Source organism: Anabrus simplex, chromosome 4, assembly GCF_040414725.1.
Source record: "Anabrus simplex isolate iqAnaSimp1 chromosome 4, ASM4041472v1, whole genome shotgun sequence".
Taxonomy (NCBI): domain Eukaryota; kingdom Metazoa; phylum Arthropoda; class Insecta; order Orthoptera; family Tettigoniidae; genus Anabrus; species Anabrus simplex.
Window position 1 is genome coordinate 38,264,159 of NC_090268.1, and position 15,524 is coordinate 38,279,682.

The 15,524-nt window shown below is 40.8% G+C and overlaps 1 protein-coding gene across 1 annotated transcript in view; it reads right to left on the reverse strand.

Annotated features, from left to right (window-relative positions):
• The window catches only part of LOC136871595 (serine-rich adhesin for platelets), a 387,706-nt gene extending 375,038 nt beyond the window's left edge, over positions 1–12,668 (reverse strand). Inside the window, exon 1 of the mRNA XM_067145041.2 lies at positions 12,523–12,668. Within this exon, the coding sequence (XP_067001142.2) occupies positions 12,523–12,658 (136 nt within the window). The 5' untranslated portion in view covers positions 12,659–12,668. The remainder of the gene's footprint in view (positions 1–12,522) is intronic.
• Positions 12,669–15,524: the final 2,856 nt, after the last annotated feature.

Sequence of the window (15,524 nt, forward strand, 5' to 3'; positions counted from 1 at the left end):
TTTCAGTAATGTACATACAAAACTTTCGTTATATATATATAAGTTTATGTATTCGCTTCCGATTAAAAGGCGTGTGGTCAGGAGGATAAAAGTTTAGATAAGTTACCAAGAAAACCGACTTCAAAGTTATTTCTCTTTATTTAAAAAAATATGAGTTTTCGATTAAAAGTCATGCAGTAAAGTCAGAATATAATATACAATAAGTAAAAAAAATGAATTAAATAATGAAATACGTGACAAAACTGGAACCAGTGAAATTTAAAAGAAACATATGAGTAACATTTTTCGTTGGTAGATATTTCGTACAGTTTGAGTTCATTAGAGCGAGCACAGCACAGTGAAGTACTATCCGCGCACTTTTTAGTGATAGATTTACACCCTAGTGCTGAAGCGGTCGACTTTGGTTATCTTCGAGATTCGTATTGGCAACCTTTGAAACACAAACTAAGAATCTCTTATCATCGCTGTGCGACATCTGGCGTACACTTTAAGTACTCGTACTGTTGTTGTTTACACAGCAAAGCCAAACTATAGAATTCATGCTAGGAACAAGTTTCGCAACGGGAAATGTTATATAGTATTAAATATTGTGTGTGTGACACAGTTGTTTGCTTAAAATAATAAAGGTTTATAAAATTCATATCGATCGATCATATTATCGATTCAATTCAGATTTCATTTCCGTTCAGTTGGCAGTATTGACGGAACCCTTCTTACTTCTCCAACGAGTACAAAAATCTATCACTAAAAAGTGCGCGGATAATACTGTATCTGTGTCTACTGCGAGTCAGTTCGAGTGTCAGGTTTGTGTCACAACAAATAAAGGTAAACAACTAAATTATTCATTTCGTGTGTTACACACAAAATAACTTTTGTGTGTGCGATTTAGTTCCTCAGATTAGTCATCTCTACAGCGCGAGGCCGCGAGACACATGTCGCGGAATAAATATACAATGCTTGCACAGAAAGGGACGTGGATGTGTGTGAGCTGTTCATATACAACAGTCTTTGAGCTTGGCAATGTTTCCCCACAACTCACAATCGTATGAATGAAATCGCGAGTTTCCTCTCAATATATTTATTTATGTATTTATTTTATGCTTCTGTGTGTGTCTCTTACATTTAACCACAGCATACAGTACATAGTCAAATAATTTGAAAGATAACACTGTATATAGTCTCTAGAAATTACCTCAATTCGTGGAATAAAATAATATTAAAAAAATAATTTATTTATCGCAGCCAATGACCATACACACAATAATACATGATGATTGGGTTACATAGGTAATTGAATTCCATAGGTAACAATGTACACAGTCAGATAGTGATTGTCAGGTACTCACTAGCACAATAAAGAAGGAAAAAAATAAGATCCACCTTTTCAATACTATATATTACGTGAAATTTTTTACATTTCTGTTAAATCATCACGTTTATGAACTTTTGGTACCGGTTTCGACAAAACTATGTCATCATCAGCCTAGGACAAATTATACAAAGACAATAAAATACATTGATCATGACTCTTAGAGTAATATCACAGTACTAATTTAGGAAATATGCGTTATAAAAACTAAAATAATATTTGACATGTCAAACATGGCTATAAAGCCTCCCCAAAAATGAACCAGACTGTTCAACAGATAAAAACACGATAATTCAAAAGCTTATAATTATATTTTACTACAAATATATAATATAAAATGTGAATTTTCTTTTAACAGGTCATCTTTTTAATTATAAATACAAAAAAACGACCACTATTATATTAATGACCATAAGCTTATATATGTTAATATTATTTTAGTTTTATCACGCATATTTCCTAAATTACTACTGTGATATTACTCTTAAGAGTCATGATCAATGTATTTTATTGTCTTTGTATAATTTGTCCTAGGCTGATGATGACATATAGTTTTGTCTAAACCGGTACCAAAAGTTCATAAACGTGATGATTTAACAGAAATGTAAACATTTTCACGTAATATATAGTATTGAAAAGGTGGATCTTATCTTTTTCTCTCTTTATTGTGAATCTTGATTCAATACGGAACCTGAAGAATGAAATTCTTAACGTTAAATACTCACTAGCAGTCATAGCGGGGATCGACATTCGTTCCGTTTGTGGGACCTCTTACCACACTCCTTTGGAGCTCCTTTAGGTTAAATCCTCTCTTGGATCGCGTAGCGTTACACATAGCGGGGGTAGGCCCATTGGTTGTTTTATTTGGGGGAGTGCGTTTAAGCGGTCGTTTTTCTTAGGGACATATTAATATTCATAATGATAGTAGGCTGTTCAATGTCTCGCTTTTAAGGGGCGAGAGACATAGATTGCTTTCAGCTTGTAAGCAGTGGTGTTCGTCTGTTAATGTGTTCCATCTGTGAGAGGACATTTAGGCTGATTTCTGCCTCAGACACATACTGTAACGCATAGTGGTGAGAGGCCATATGCCTGTCTAATTTGCAACACTGTATTGAGATCGCAAATAACAGGGCACAGTGATGTAGAGTAATATTATGTTGTTTTGTTTTTGCTATTTGCTTTAGTGGCACTAACACAGATAGAACTTATGGCGACGATGGGACAGGAAGGGCGTAGGAATGGGAAGGAAGCGGCCGTGCCCTTAATTAAGGTACAGCATTTGCCTGGTGTGAAAATGGGAAACTACGGAAAACCATATTTAGTGCTTCCGACAGTGAGGTTCGAACCCTCTATCTCCCAGATGCGAGCTCACAACTGCGCACTCCTAACCGCACGGCCGATTCGCCCGGTAGTTATTTTGTTAATGATTATCTATCTACATTTCCTAACAACAGCTATATTGTAAATCATACTTGCACTCATTCACTCTGACATTCATGCAAGCTAAAAACAGGACAATGCAGTGTTGGTGCACTAGGGGAAGCATGTGCCTCCATTTGTGCCTGTCCTACGTAAGAGACTTGCAGTGATGTCTCAACGGCGCGCTAGCGCCAGCGTCTTGGAAAGGAGTAGCATTCCAACTGATTAACCCACTGCTACACTGGGGCGAAACGCTAGTGATTTAACGATTGAAGAAGCCTAAATACTTAAAGAGCTCAATAGTAGTCTACATTATGCAACAAGCTTATAATGGCAATAATTCAGACACGAATATGTTTATAAAACGAGTGAAGCAAGTTTTATAATTTCCATACGAGTGTCTTACTTACCATTATAGGCGAGTTGCATACGACTGTTCATGCTCGACGATAATTATAACTATTTTTTAAATATTCATAAATTTCTGTCGAGACGTCGCTTGGCAGTTGAGTTTACTGAACAGAGCGCATGCGCTGGGTTATTGTTTCTCCGTGAGTGCATCATAGACCTTGACAATGTCATATTTTCCAAGTTCCAAGTTGCTTTACATCGCACTGACACAGATAGGCCTTACGGCGACGAGGGAAAAAAAAGGGCTAGGAGTGGGAAGGAAGCGGCCGTGGCCTTAAGTAAGGTACAGCCCCAGCATTTGCCTGGTGTGAAAATGGGAAACCACGGAAAACCATCTTCAGGGCTGCCGACAGTGGGATTCGAACCTACTATCTCCCGCACTTAAGCGACTGCAGCTATCGAGCTCGGTCATTGTTTGTTCTACAATTTTATTGCATCCGTTAATAGAATATCACATTAATAAATGATTAGAATTCACTACTCCAGTGCGAATGTTTTAAATGCTAACTTCTTTTACTCGTATTAAGAATTTGGGTTTTATTCCCCTCCAGGTTGGTGGAATTTTCGTGATGAGAAGTTCATAGTCTGCCATGTCGTTCATGCTGGCATGTGCTAGTGCTCTAGTGAACATATGAAGTGTTTGATATTCTAAACCAGGGCCTCTCAAACGCCCAAAATCTCATGCGTGTAAACAGCGGCGCAGAGTTCCTGTGCACAGTGCATCAGTTCCACTCGGCTCGGCTCGCCTCGGCTCGGTCCAACGCTTCGTCTCTGGGTTACTCGGCTAAGCTCGGCTCAACTCGGCTCAGATTTGGAGCGCTAGGGAGCAAGTGAGGAAGAGGGAGAGAGGGGGAGCGAGCGAGACAGGCGTGGGGAAAGAGAGAGACAGCGCTATTACTCCATATCCAGGAGTGGGGTCTGCACTATGGGCAACCAAGCGAAGTCGTCTTTTGCACCCTGCACAGTGCATGCACCGGGCGCATGCACCCTGAGAGGCCCTGTTCTAAACTGTGTGTATGAAGTTCTCATTTTGCCACCAGATGCGCCGACTCTCTTTCTTTCTTTCTTTCTTTATCTGTTTATCCTCCAGGGTAGGTTTTTCTCTCGGACTCAGCGAGGGATCCCACCTCTACCGCCTCAAGGGCAGTGTCCTGGAGCGTGAGATTCTGGGTCGGGGAATAGAACTGGGTAGGATGACAGTACCTCGCCCAGGCGGCCTCACCTGCTATGCTGAACAGGGTTCTTGTGGGTGTATTAGAAGTTTGGAAGGGATAGACAAGAAATAGGGAAGGAAGCGGCCGTGGCCTCAAGTTAGATACCATCCCGGCATTTGCTTGGAGGAGAAGTGGGAAACCATGGTAAACCACTTCGAGAATGGCTGAGGAGGGAATCGAACACCCCTCTACTCAATTGACCTCCCGAGGATGAGTGGACCCCGTTCCGGCCCTAGTACCACTTTTCAAATTTCCTGGCAGAGCCAGGAATCGAACCCGGGCCTCCGGGGATGGCAGCTAATCACACTAAGCAGAAGACCACAGAGGCGGACAACTTTGTCCGGCTCCATCACTGAGTGGTCAGCGTAATGGCCTTGGTTCAAAGGGCTCCAGGTTGGATTCCCGGCCGGGCTTGGGATTTTTAACCTGCATATGGCTTATTCCTTTGACTCTTTTGGAACACATTCCTCCGCAAGGCATCCGACAGTAAAACACCGACCGCAATGAATGGAGAAGAAACGCACTTTCTTCAGCATATGAAGCCAAAATACATAACACTTTCTGATCACTTGTGTTTTATAATTTTATTATTTTAATAATAATAATAATAATAATAATAATAATAATAATAATAATAATAATAATAATAATATAATAAATCTGTTTGTTCATCATGTTAATGAGCAAACTAGCAAAACTTCAAAGAGCAAACAAAATTACCTGGATCAGATACTAAAAAGAACTATCACAAAAAGCAAAATTACGGCATTATAACACAGTAGTTAAGACAGAAGCACTTTATGCATCTGAAACTATTATAACTGGTGGCAAATCTCGAATAAAGATGATGGAAAAACAAGAAAAAATATTCTCAGGAAAATCTTAGCATCAAAATACGAAAATTAAATTTGAATGAAAAAGAAATCACATGAAATATATCAAGTTACAGAAAAAAATCACAGATAAAAACAGGAAACGGCGATTAAAATTTTATGGACTTTAACATTTTATTTGTGAGTCTAATATATAACTTAGCCTTATCAAAGAAAATTAAAAAAGAACTGGCTAAAAGAAATCAGTGAAGACCTAAATGAAATTGGCATTAATGAAGAAACCACTCAAAGTTAGAATAAAATTCAGAATCTAATTCACAAACAGCAATTTTCTGCGCAGCCCACTCAACTAAATACAGAATGGACTGAACAACGTAAAAAGGAACACAGCCAGAGGATGAAGAGATATTGGGAAGGGAAGAAGAAAAACAAAAAAGAAAGTGCTAATAACTTCAAACGCACTTTATGGTTGGGCATAACGAATGAATCAATAATAATGACAAATCAAATGTAAACTACGTCATCTGATATGCATGAGATTGCAAGCACGAAGTTAAATGTAATCAGTCTGAATTATATCGTAGTTACAGCAGCTAATTTACTAATAAATACTGTAAGTAAGTCTCTTTAAATGCAGGACATGTAGAAGTCTCATTATTATTGTACCGGGAGGTACACGCGCCCGTTCATTTAAATCAAGCGCCTGGAAGAACGCTATCTGCTATCTTAAAGTTGCAAGAACTAATACAAGAAGTTTGGACTTTTCTCTACAGATGTCTCTACCAAAAAACTTATGTTATGTCCTCTAGTGTGAAGAGAGACTATTAGTATTGCAAAGTAATTTGTTATTTTAAGGTTTACTAAACTGAATTGTTTATTCTTTGTTTTGGTGTGTTAAAGTTTGCAACACTTCTATCCCTTCCCGCCAACTTTGGATGTTGGCCAATAGAAAATGTTGTATATTTTCAGCCAATAAGCTCTGTCTTGTATCTATTTAAATACCCAATGAAAATTGGGGGCGTGTCGGACCTTAGCCCAGAGCTTTCTAGAACCATCCTTTCGGGTATAAAAGCTGGCACATTTTTCGAACCAGGTGGTCTTATTCATCGCTCCAGTCTAGTGCGTGTGTGTGTTTAAAAACTGGGCGAGGTGCCTCGTCCATCATCGAGCAGTCCATGAGCTCAACGTAATGGCAGTCCGGATTTTATTAAGTGATAGTCTTTGAAATCTAGCTCGAGGGGAAGGTTTCTAGTCTTTACTAATATTCACTTTAATTTTCTAAACAAACAAGTCAAAAGTACTTAGCCGAAATTAGTGAATAGAGAGTGTGATACCCTCTCGCGTTCCCTCCCAACTAGGTTTTGAGGTGCCTATGATTTTGTAACCTTTTTCAGTTTGAAATCCTTGTAATTTAAATATTCCCTCCATCTAGTCACCTCGGTAGTACAGACTTAGCCTCTGTAACTTCGGGCCAGAAGCCCAAATAGAGTTTTAAGCTTTTAATTGCAAATTTCAAGGAGTGCAAGTGTCTGCCTCGACATCATTTTGATTTTTGGGCCAGTAACTTTAACCTGTTAGTTTCCCCAAGGGCCCGGTAGATCGGGTATTCGATACTCCTGTGACTTTCTGTTTCATTCCTTTTGTGTAAAGATGTTAGACTGTTACACATAGAAGACAGTGAATACTGTTGGGGTATGCAAAATGTAGGTTGAGCCTTTGACAGGCCTGGAAATTTCTGGACATAGTTTCCTAAGTGTAAATTTTATACAGCATAGATGCTCCTCCTATTCATGTAGGAGTGTTAGTGTAAATATTGAATCGTGTCGTTGGAAGGCTGTAACATTGTAATGTTTGGAGAGTGGTCTCCAAGATAATTTTATGGAGCAAAAAAGTGCTCTTGGAAGAGAGTGTATTTTGAATACTCTGTCTCCTGGTGATGTAAAAGAAATTGGGAGGTTCGTCTCCTTGACTGTTCTCAGGAGCCGCAGCACTCTTTGAGAATGTATAATTAGGGAGCTGCAAGCTCAGGGTTGCTAATGTGTTATTTTTGTTGATTGTTCTGATTTTCTAAACGTTATCACCTAACTTGTAAGCAAATTGGTACCTGAAATTGTAAAGTTTTAAATTAATCTTTTGACTGACTAGTATCGACCGAATTTTTTTTTTTGTGTCGCACCGACACAGATATGTCTTATGGCGACGATGGGATAGGAAAGGCCTAGGAAGTGGAAGGAAGCGGCCGTGGCCTTAAGGTACAACCCCGGCATTTGCCTGGTGTGAAAATGGCAAACCACGGAAAACCATCTTCAGGGCTGCCGACAGTGGGGTTCGAACCCACTATCTCCCGATTACTGGATACTGGCCGCACTTAAGCGACTGCAGCTATCGAGCTCAATATCGCCCCGTTCAGGCCCGCACATTGATTCAGCTCTGCCCACCACGGTATCCCGTAACAATATTATTATTATTATTATTATTATTATTATTATTATTAGAGGACCCTTTCTGCTCCACAGCGTTTGGTATAAATAGGTCAGATAACTCGTCTTGATATGCTTGTCATAGTCATATTGTTTTGTTTGTCCTTTTCAATGGTTTTATGAATATTTAACAAGAAGCGCGTTATGGTATGCCGCAATTCGTAGAATTTATCTACCATCATTTATTTATTTATTTATTTATTAATACATCCATAACAGGGTATATCCCCAATTACAATGGATGGTACAAAATACATTCAGTATGTAAATGGTACCTATATGTGCCGTCCGTTTGGTAAAAATCTATCCATAAATTCGCTTTTTTATCTTGCAGTTCTTGATGTAAAGCTTGATACTGTGTCATAGAAGGAAATTGTATTTTAAAGCTCAGTTCTTGTACATAGAATGGTTGTCTTGTGAGCTCATAGGTTAGTCTCGAAGGAGGGTTTTTAACCACGCAGAGAACTTTTGTAGATACATGGCCTTCACTCTTTCTAGTGTAGCAAGGTTATCCTTCGATAGGTGTTCCCGGATAATGTCTAAGGCGTATGCCACGACGGGATCTGTTTGTACGTAGACTATTTTTACTTAGCAGCATGTAAGTTATTAGGAACGCTCTGCCATCTGCTGAATACAATGGAAGCTGGGAAAAGTTAGAGAATCAAGGAGAATCTAGCAGGGAATTGTATTTTCCGTGATCAGAGAAAGTGTATACTCTCTGACTTGACTGGTAGTAATCAAACCTGGCTGCATGGAATGACATTACTAAGGATGAAAATCACATAAATCAGAATATATGAAAGTGTTAGTCGCTTAGCAACCTGCTAAGTACAGAATGTATTACGGATTTTAGGGTACGCCATCGCCTGCGATTATTGGAGTGATCATTTAATGATTTGATTTTATGATTACTGAAAGTTGGCTGAATTTTACGACGTATTCATGTCTCATGATTCACCGGCAGGTAATTCAGAAGAGAATATAACAAAAATTAAGCAAATCGGTCCAGTAGAACGGACGGACGAATTTGCCAAATCTGTTTTTAGTGAACTCTTAATATATAGATTATTATTATTATTATTATTATTATTATTATTATTATTATTATTATTTTCAGTGCGTGAAACCGAAATAACCAGCCATTATTCGCACAGTGTCAATCTCCACTCACTGCTGTCTTACAGCTAGCGAAAGGAGAGGAAAGATCTCGCACCTGCGGGCACAGGCTCGCGGCAAATGAGGGCGAAAGCAACCAGTGGCTACAGAACTTCAGACCACGGACGACAGAGAGCACTAATCCATTCTTTGTGGAACAAAAGTGTATGCCAGTAGTCGTTTAGTCGATTCCGACTCTTCGTGACCCTATAGACCAGCGGTGCTCAACTTAATCTGCGGACGGGCCGAATGGCAGATTCCTAAACGAACTGCGGACCACATTATTTTCAAAAAAACACCCTTCCCCGTCCTCCCCTAAGACATACAGTAAATACATCCACACACGAGATGGTCCCTTCTTGGATCACCAAACCATTAACCAACGACTCACACAAACATAACCTGACACGCAATACAAAAGAAATTGAGAAAATTAAACAGTTTTCTGTAACTTTGGATAAACTTATCAGAGAGGTGTGCGCCTCACAGCATGACACACACTCCGCTACGTCTGGAAAGGGACATTTTCGTTCACAAATAAATTAGTAAAATGACTTGAAATATCAGTAATTCGTAAGAATTTTCACACTAAAGTAATAAACCACAATGAACTCCCACAGCACTTTACGACTGTGTCCGGCTCCATGGCTAAATGGTTAGAGTTCTGGGTTTTGGTCGAGAGGGTCCCGGGTTCGAATCCCGGCCGGGTTGGACATTTTAACCTTAAAATGTCCCTGGCTCGGGGACTGGGTATTTGTGCAGTCCCCAACATCCCTGCAACTCACACACCACACATAACACTATCGTCCATCACAATAACACGCTGTTACCTACAAATCGCAGATGCCGCCCACCCTCATCGGAGGGTCTGCTTTACAAGGGCTGCACTCGTCTAGAAATAGCCACACGACATTATTATTATTATTATTATTATTATTATTATTATTATTATTATTACGGTTGTAAACTGGCCATATCTTCTGTATGTCCCAAAATAATTGTACCTAGAGAATCACCCGTGAAATACAGCAAGTCCTTCACTCTCCGGGGAAGTCTGCAGCTGTAATCCAAAGAAACGAATGGATAAAGTCTAATTCTTACCTCATTTTAAGGCGGGAGTAATTATACATCTTATAACTTTCTTACAGCCCAGTGAAAGGAACATCACGTCAAGAAGAAAATTACGAATAATTCAGAGATTTTCCTTTCCCCGTAAATTATAACTAAATTATAACTAAATTATAACTAACTAACAATATTTTTAGGTATCTACGAAAAACATGAACTGTAACTTAAACACATTTAAAAAAAACTCGGCGAAGGGGCCACATAAAATGCCTTCGCAGGCCCTTCCATAGACCAAAGTGCACCATTTCCTTCTCTCCCGCACTACTTCCCGGATTGAGATCCAAGACTTCCTTGATGCCGTGAATCCATCTCATATGTTGTCGGCCCTCTTCTTCTCTTACCATCAGTCTTTCCCCAGCAGTAAGAGGGCCCCGGATCCAATTCTCGGCTGTGCAGGGGATTTTTGATGATATGATGATGACGATGATGCTCGTTGTTTTAAAGGGACCTAACATCTAGATCTAGATCATTGGCCCCTAATGGCACAAAACGGGACGAAATGTAATAATTTAAAATTCCAAAATTCTTGCACTGACCAGAATTCAAACTTGATGAAGATTGAATGGATGAAATATGAATCTAAAATAATTAGCGGATCCATCTCACAATATTAAAAGTTAAAATTAATTTCAAAATCAATCCATTGACTAGAATAAAAGATGACGATGAACAATTATTATTAACTTATAAAAAACAATCAGTGGATCCGACCCGCAATGCCTCACCTTCCCAGAAACTAACTTAAAACCAAGGGGCTGTTTTCAAAGCACAATCCTGAATCGATGATGCTTGTCTAAAGAGGCCCCTCATAATGGTACTTATCTCTAGTAAAATAGAACCACGGTATTTCTCATGTAGCGGTACTAATGACAAGTAACGTAGACTCACTGTATTCCTCACATTGTGGCACTACTCACAGGTAACGTACTGCGCACAGGTAACGGAGACCTATGGTGTTTCTTACATAATGGCGCCACTCATAGGCTACACAATCCCATGCTGTTCCTCATATAGTTGTACTAATCACAGGGACTCTTAGTATCCCGCGGTGTTCCTCACATTGTGTGTACTAATCGCGGGCAACGCACACCCACGGTATCGCCCATATAGTTGTACTAATGACAGGCAGCGCCCAGACCCATGGTGTTCCTCGAAACGCAGACCCATGATGTCCACAACCAGATGCTGAAACACCCCAGTGACGATATCCTCTTTTTCTCCCTGGGATGTTCTAATTGAACCTGGAGAGAGGGTAGCTTCCGTCATGGAGGCAGATACTGTAGACGGGTACTGTAAACCCATATTTATCCACCCACTGATCCATAGTGTTACTAATAGCAAGAAAAGTCGACTTATGGTGTTCCTCGCGTGATTGTGCTAACAACATGTAATCTCATTGTTCAAAATTCAACAATCTTTTTTTCGGCTATTTGTTTTACGTCGCGCCGACACAGATAGGTCTTATAGCGACGATGGGACAGGAAAGGCCTAGGAATGGGAAGGAAGCGGTCGTGGCCTTAGTTAAGGTACAACCCCAGCATTTGCCTGGAGTGAAAATGGGGAACCACGGAAAACCATCTTCAGGGCTGGCGATAGTGGGGTTCGAACCCACTATCTCCCGAATACTGGATACTGGCCGGCGGCCGCTCTTAAGCGACTGCATCTATCGAGCTCTGTTCAGCAACTCTTGGTCGCCCGTTTTAGTCACCTCTTACGAGAGGCAAGAGATACCGTGGGTGTATTATTCGCCTGCTTAGGGGTGAGAATTTGTAACTGCGTTCAATTGACTCTTGTTTTCTCAATACAAATTTGCATTTACATCTAACATATCACAGTAAAGACTACCACAGAAACATGCAATACTGAATACATTTATCTAGAAAGTGTTACCGTCAGGAAGGCCCTCCGTCCTTAAAACTGGGCCAACAAAATTTTATTTTTTTTATTACAATTGGCTTTATTTCGCACTGACACAGATAGGTCTTATGGCGACGATGGGATAGGAAAGACCTAGGGGGTGGGAAGGAAGCGGCCGTGACCTTAATTAAGGTACCGCCCTAGAATTTTCCTGGTGTAACAATGGGAAACCACGGAAAACACTTCAGGGCTGCCGACAATGGAATTCGAACCCACTATCTCTCGGATGTAAGCTCACAACTGCGCGGGCCTAATCGCACGACCAACTCACCCGGTCCAGAAAAATAACAAACGGATTTTCTTCAGCGTATGAGGTAGGCCCACTTCATTTTTGGCTTCAGTATTTGGCCTTTCAACAATCAGCCTATGTTATTATTTTTTGTAAAATGCGCTTATTAGATCTCTATGCAGTCTACGGAATTCTAAGGTGTTTTCTCCAGCACCGTAGTTCGAATGCGTGTGTTCGACACCAAGGAACAAGTGTATATTTAATTTCACGACTGCAGTCACCGTCAGGGGTTATCTTGTAGCTTAGGTAAATGAAACTGTGTACCACCTCCCTCTGTATGCCAGGAAGTGGATCAAGTGCTACTTACCTAATATCCTGTGAGTTGAAGTGCTACATTCCGAGAAGAAGGAAGAAGAATCTGGCGTGCTTGGAGACTGTATCACACTTCTGTTTGGAGTTCGCAGATTGCGGTTGGTGTACGTGGTTAACAACGAACTTCCCATGTTCACAACTCGGAAAATACTGCCAACAGACACAGAGTGCTATCTGTCACTGCGATAAACTGACGTAACTGCCAACATCTTGTTTATACATGAGGACACGTTTATTCCTCTAGTGTGAGTGTGGCTGCGCAGTTCCATTTAACGTTGTTTATGGACTATTAATCCATTTTATGTCAGAACATTACCTGTTATTAACAGACGATTAAGTTATACACATGTAAGCCTATTTATTTACATGTGCAACTGTAATTCCATTCTGTCGATAACAGTTTTACTATGCGCGCCACCGAAACATAATTCGTTTCACCAAGTTATAAAAAAGCATGGTGTAACAGTCCCGAAGGGCCATGGCCTACCAACTGACCGCTGCTAAGCCCAAAGGCCTGCAGATTCTGAGGTGTCGTGTGGTCAGCACGGCGAGACCGTTATTGTTGGCTCTCTAGAGCGGGGCCGCCCTCTCATCGTCAGGTAGCTCCTCAACTGTTATCATGTAGGCTGAGTAGACCTCAAACCAACCCTCAGATCCAGGTAAAAATAACTGACCTGGCGGGAATCGAACCCGGGGCTTCCGTGTAAGAGGCAGGCACGCTACCCCTTCACAAAGTGATGAGAATACACAAAAATGGCGAAACATCAAAGCTAGTAACGAAAAGCGGACAACACAACATTATAAAAAAATACATAATTCTTACACAGCTAGAGGCGCGCTCTTGATTTCCGCCGGTTCGGCAGAATAAAGACATTGGGTATTGGTAGTGTTACGGACTTTTCCGTGGTAGGTAGAGGTGAAAGAAGGTGCGGGTGTGAATGGGCTTCAAGCTACGAAATTATAGTGCAATGTAAAATTAATTTAAAATTTAACAAGGTTATATTTTCTTTTCGAAAACAAAGAAATAACAAGCATGGCAGGTACAAAGTAGCAATTCAAAAGGGGTTAGTTACAATATTTACAGAATTTGGGCTTCGCGCCCTGACTTCACAATGCTTGGGCAATCAGCTCAGTTTTACCCCAAACACAAGTTTTAACAGAGGGGGAGAAAACCCCATTCATACCTAGGAGCCCTTGCTCCAAATTACACTGAAAAACCTCCATGAGGCATACAACCCAGAATTTTCAAAAGAGCCACTCGCTCTCAAAATTTAAGCCTCTCCCAGGCCACACCAAACTCCACCTTCAAGTTGTCCTCAACGGACATAAACACAGGGGTAAAATACCCAATCTACTGAGGTCTATTAAAAGAAAAGCAGGTTAATTAAATGACCTCTAAAATAACAATTTGAGAGGAGGCGAACTTGCACTCCTAATACACTTTGATTAAGACCTACTTGGCACTAGGCCGTTAATACAAGGGCTAATCCCATGCTAAAGAGGTGACTGAAGAAAAGAACAATTTGTTTTACATTAACGAAAAATAGGTTGAGAAAATAAGTTCACCCCAAGACAATGTGAGTGGGAGCTCGAGAGGGTTAGCACTCTCTATCCCAATATGTCGTTTTAAAAGAGAATATATGAAAGGAGTAGTTACATTTTAGGAAAAGGTTACATGGCTGAACGCTTAGAACCCGCCCCGAAAGTTAAACTGCTGAGCTAGCAAAGAAAGAAGTTATTAATCGGCCATTACCTGGTGTTGAACGGCTGGAGAAGAAAGAGGCGCTTCCCGCCCCCTGCTATGTACTTAACACACTGAAAGATGGAACAGAAGTGGCCTAGAGACCCAAAAATCAGCAGTTTAAATACTCTCGCGGAAGTTTCTAGGCGTTAGGGGAAAGAAAACACCCTCCCACAAACTCTTTATTGGATAGGACCCCGCAACAGATTAAAGTTGGGGGAAGATACATCTGATTGGATAGAAATTAATTTAAGAAATTCGGGATTGGTTAGGTTCAACACAAGGGGAAGAAAGGGGTAAATATTGCCAACTTAAACAATGATAGAAAGAAATTTAACAAAGAACAAACTCTTGAAATTAAATTTTCTCCAAAAAAATAGTTCTTTGACTCCGCACTAGGTTGCACTATTGTAGATCTTCAGTAGTGTCCTCTAGAAGAGAAAGTTCACACTTCTTACTTCAAGCGAAACAAAAACACATCAAAAATGACACAGTTCAAAAACTCAAAATTTTCCACGTGGTGACATCTTCTGAGACGGTAGAAAATTAATACTGTCAATAAAGTTCAGACTTCCTCCAGCAGAGGAGTTTCAACAGGCGCACATTTTAAATTAGCGGAGTGGAGGTGTACCGCCCGGTACAGACCTCCCCCCCCAAAAGTTCCTCCAGGGACTACACATGAAATCAGTTTGAAACAAGGTCCAAGTTATGCTGTGGGTATGAAGATTGATTGCCAAAAAATTTATAAGATTTTCTTAATTTGGGTTGATTTGGTTTCAAAATTTGTTGTTGCAGATGAAGTAAAGTCTTTATATTTGTAGAAGTTGAATTTCTGAAGATAACTTTTTATACTTGAAAGTGAAGGAAAAAAAATTTCAAAGTCCACCAAATATTGCAGTTGAATTCCCAAGTGTAGTCATTACTTATGGTATCTGTTCATGTAGTAGATGGTGATGAAGTGGGATTGCCAGACCGGCCGTTGCGGCTTGCGTCCAAAGGAGGCCGCTCGGACCCCTCAAGTACCCTGAGATACCGCTCGCCCGCACTATGAGGGGAGCAGAGGTGTTGAAGCACGCCGCGCCCGCGGTGAACATATACAGGCTGCGGGCAAGTAGCAGGTCGTGCGCCGCACATCAGCCTTGGCCGGGAGGAGAGCTCCGGCTCGCCGTGCACACGTCTTCCTCGCTGGGGCCGAGGGGGCCCGTCCTCAGCTCCAGTTGCTGCACGGCGCCGCGCGGCTGCGGGGGCACTGAAAC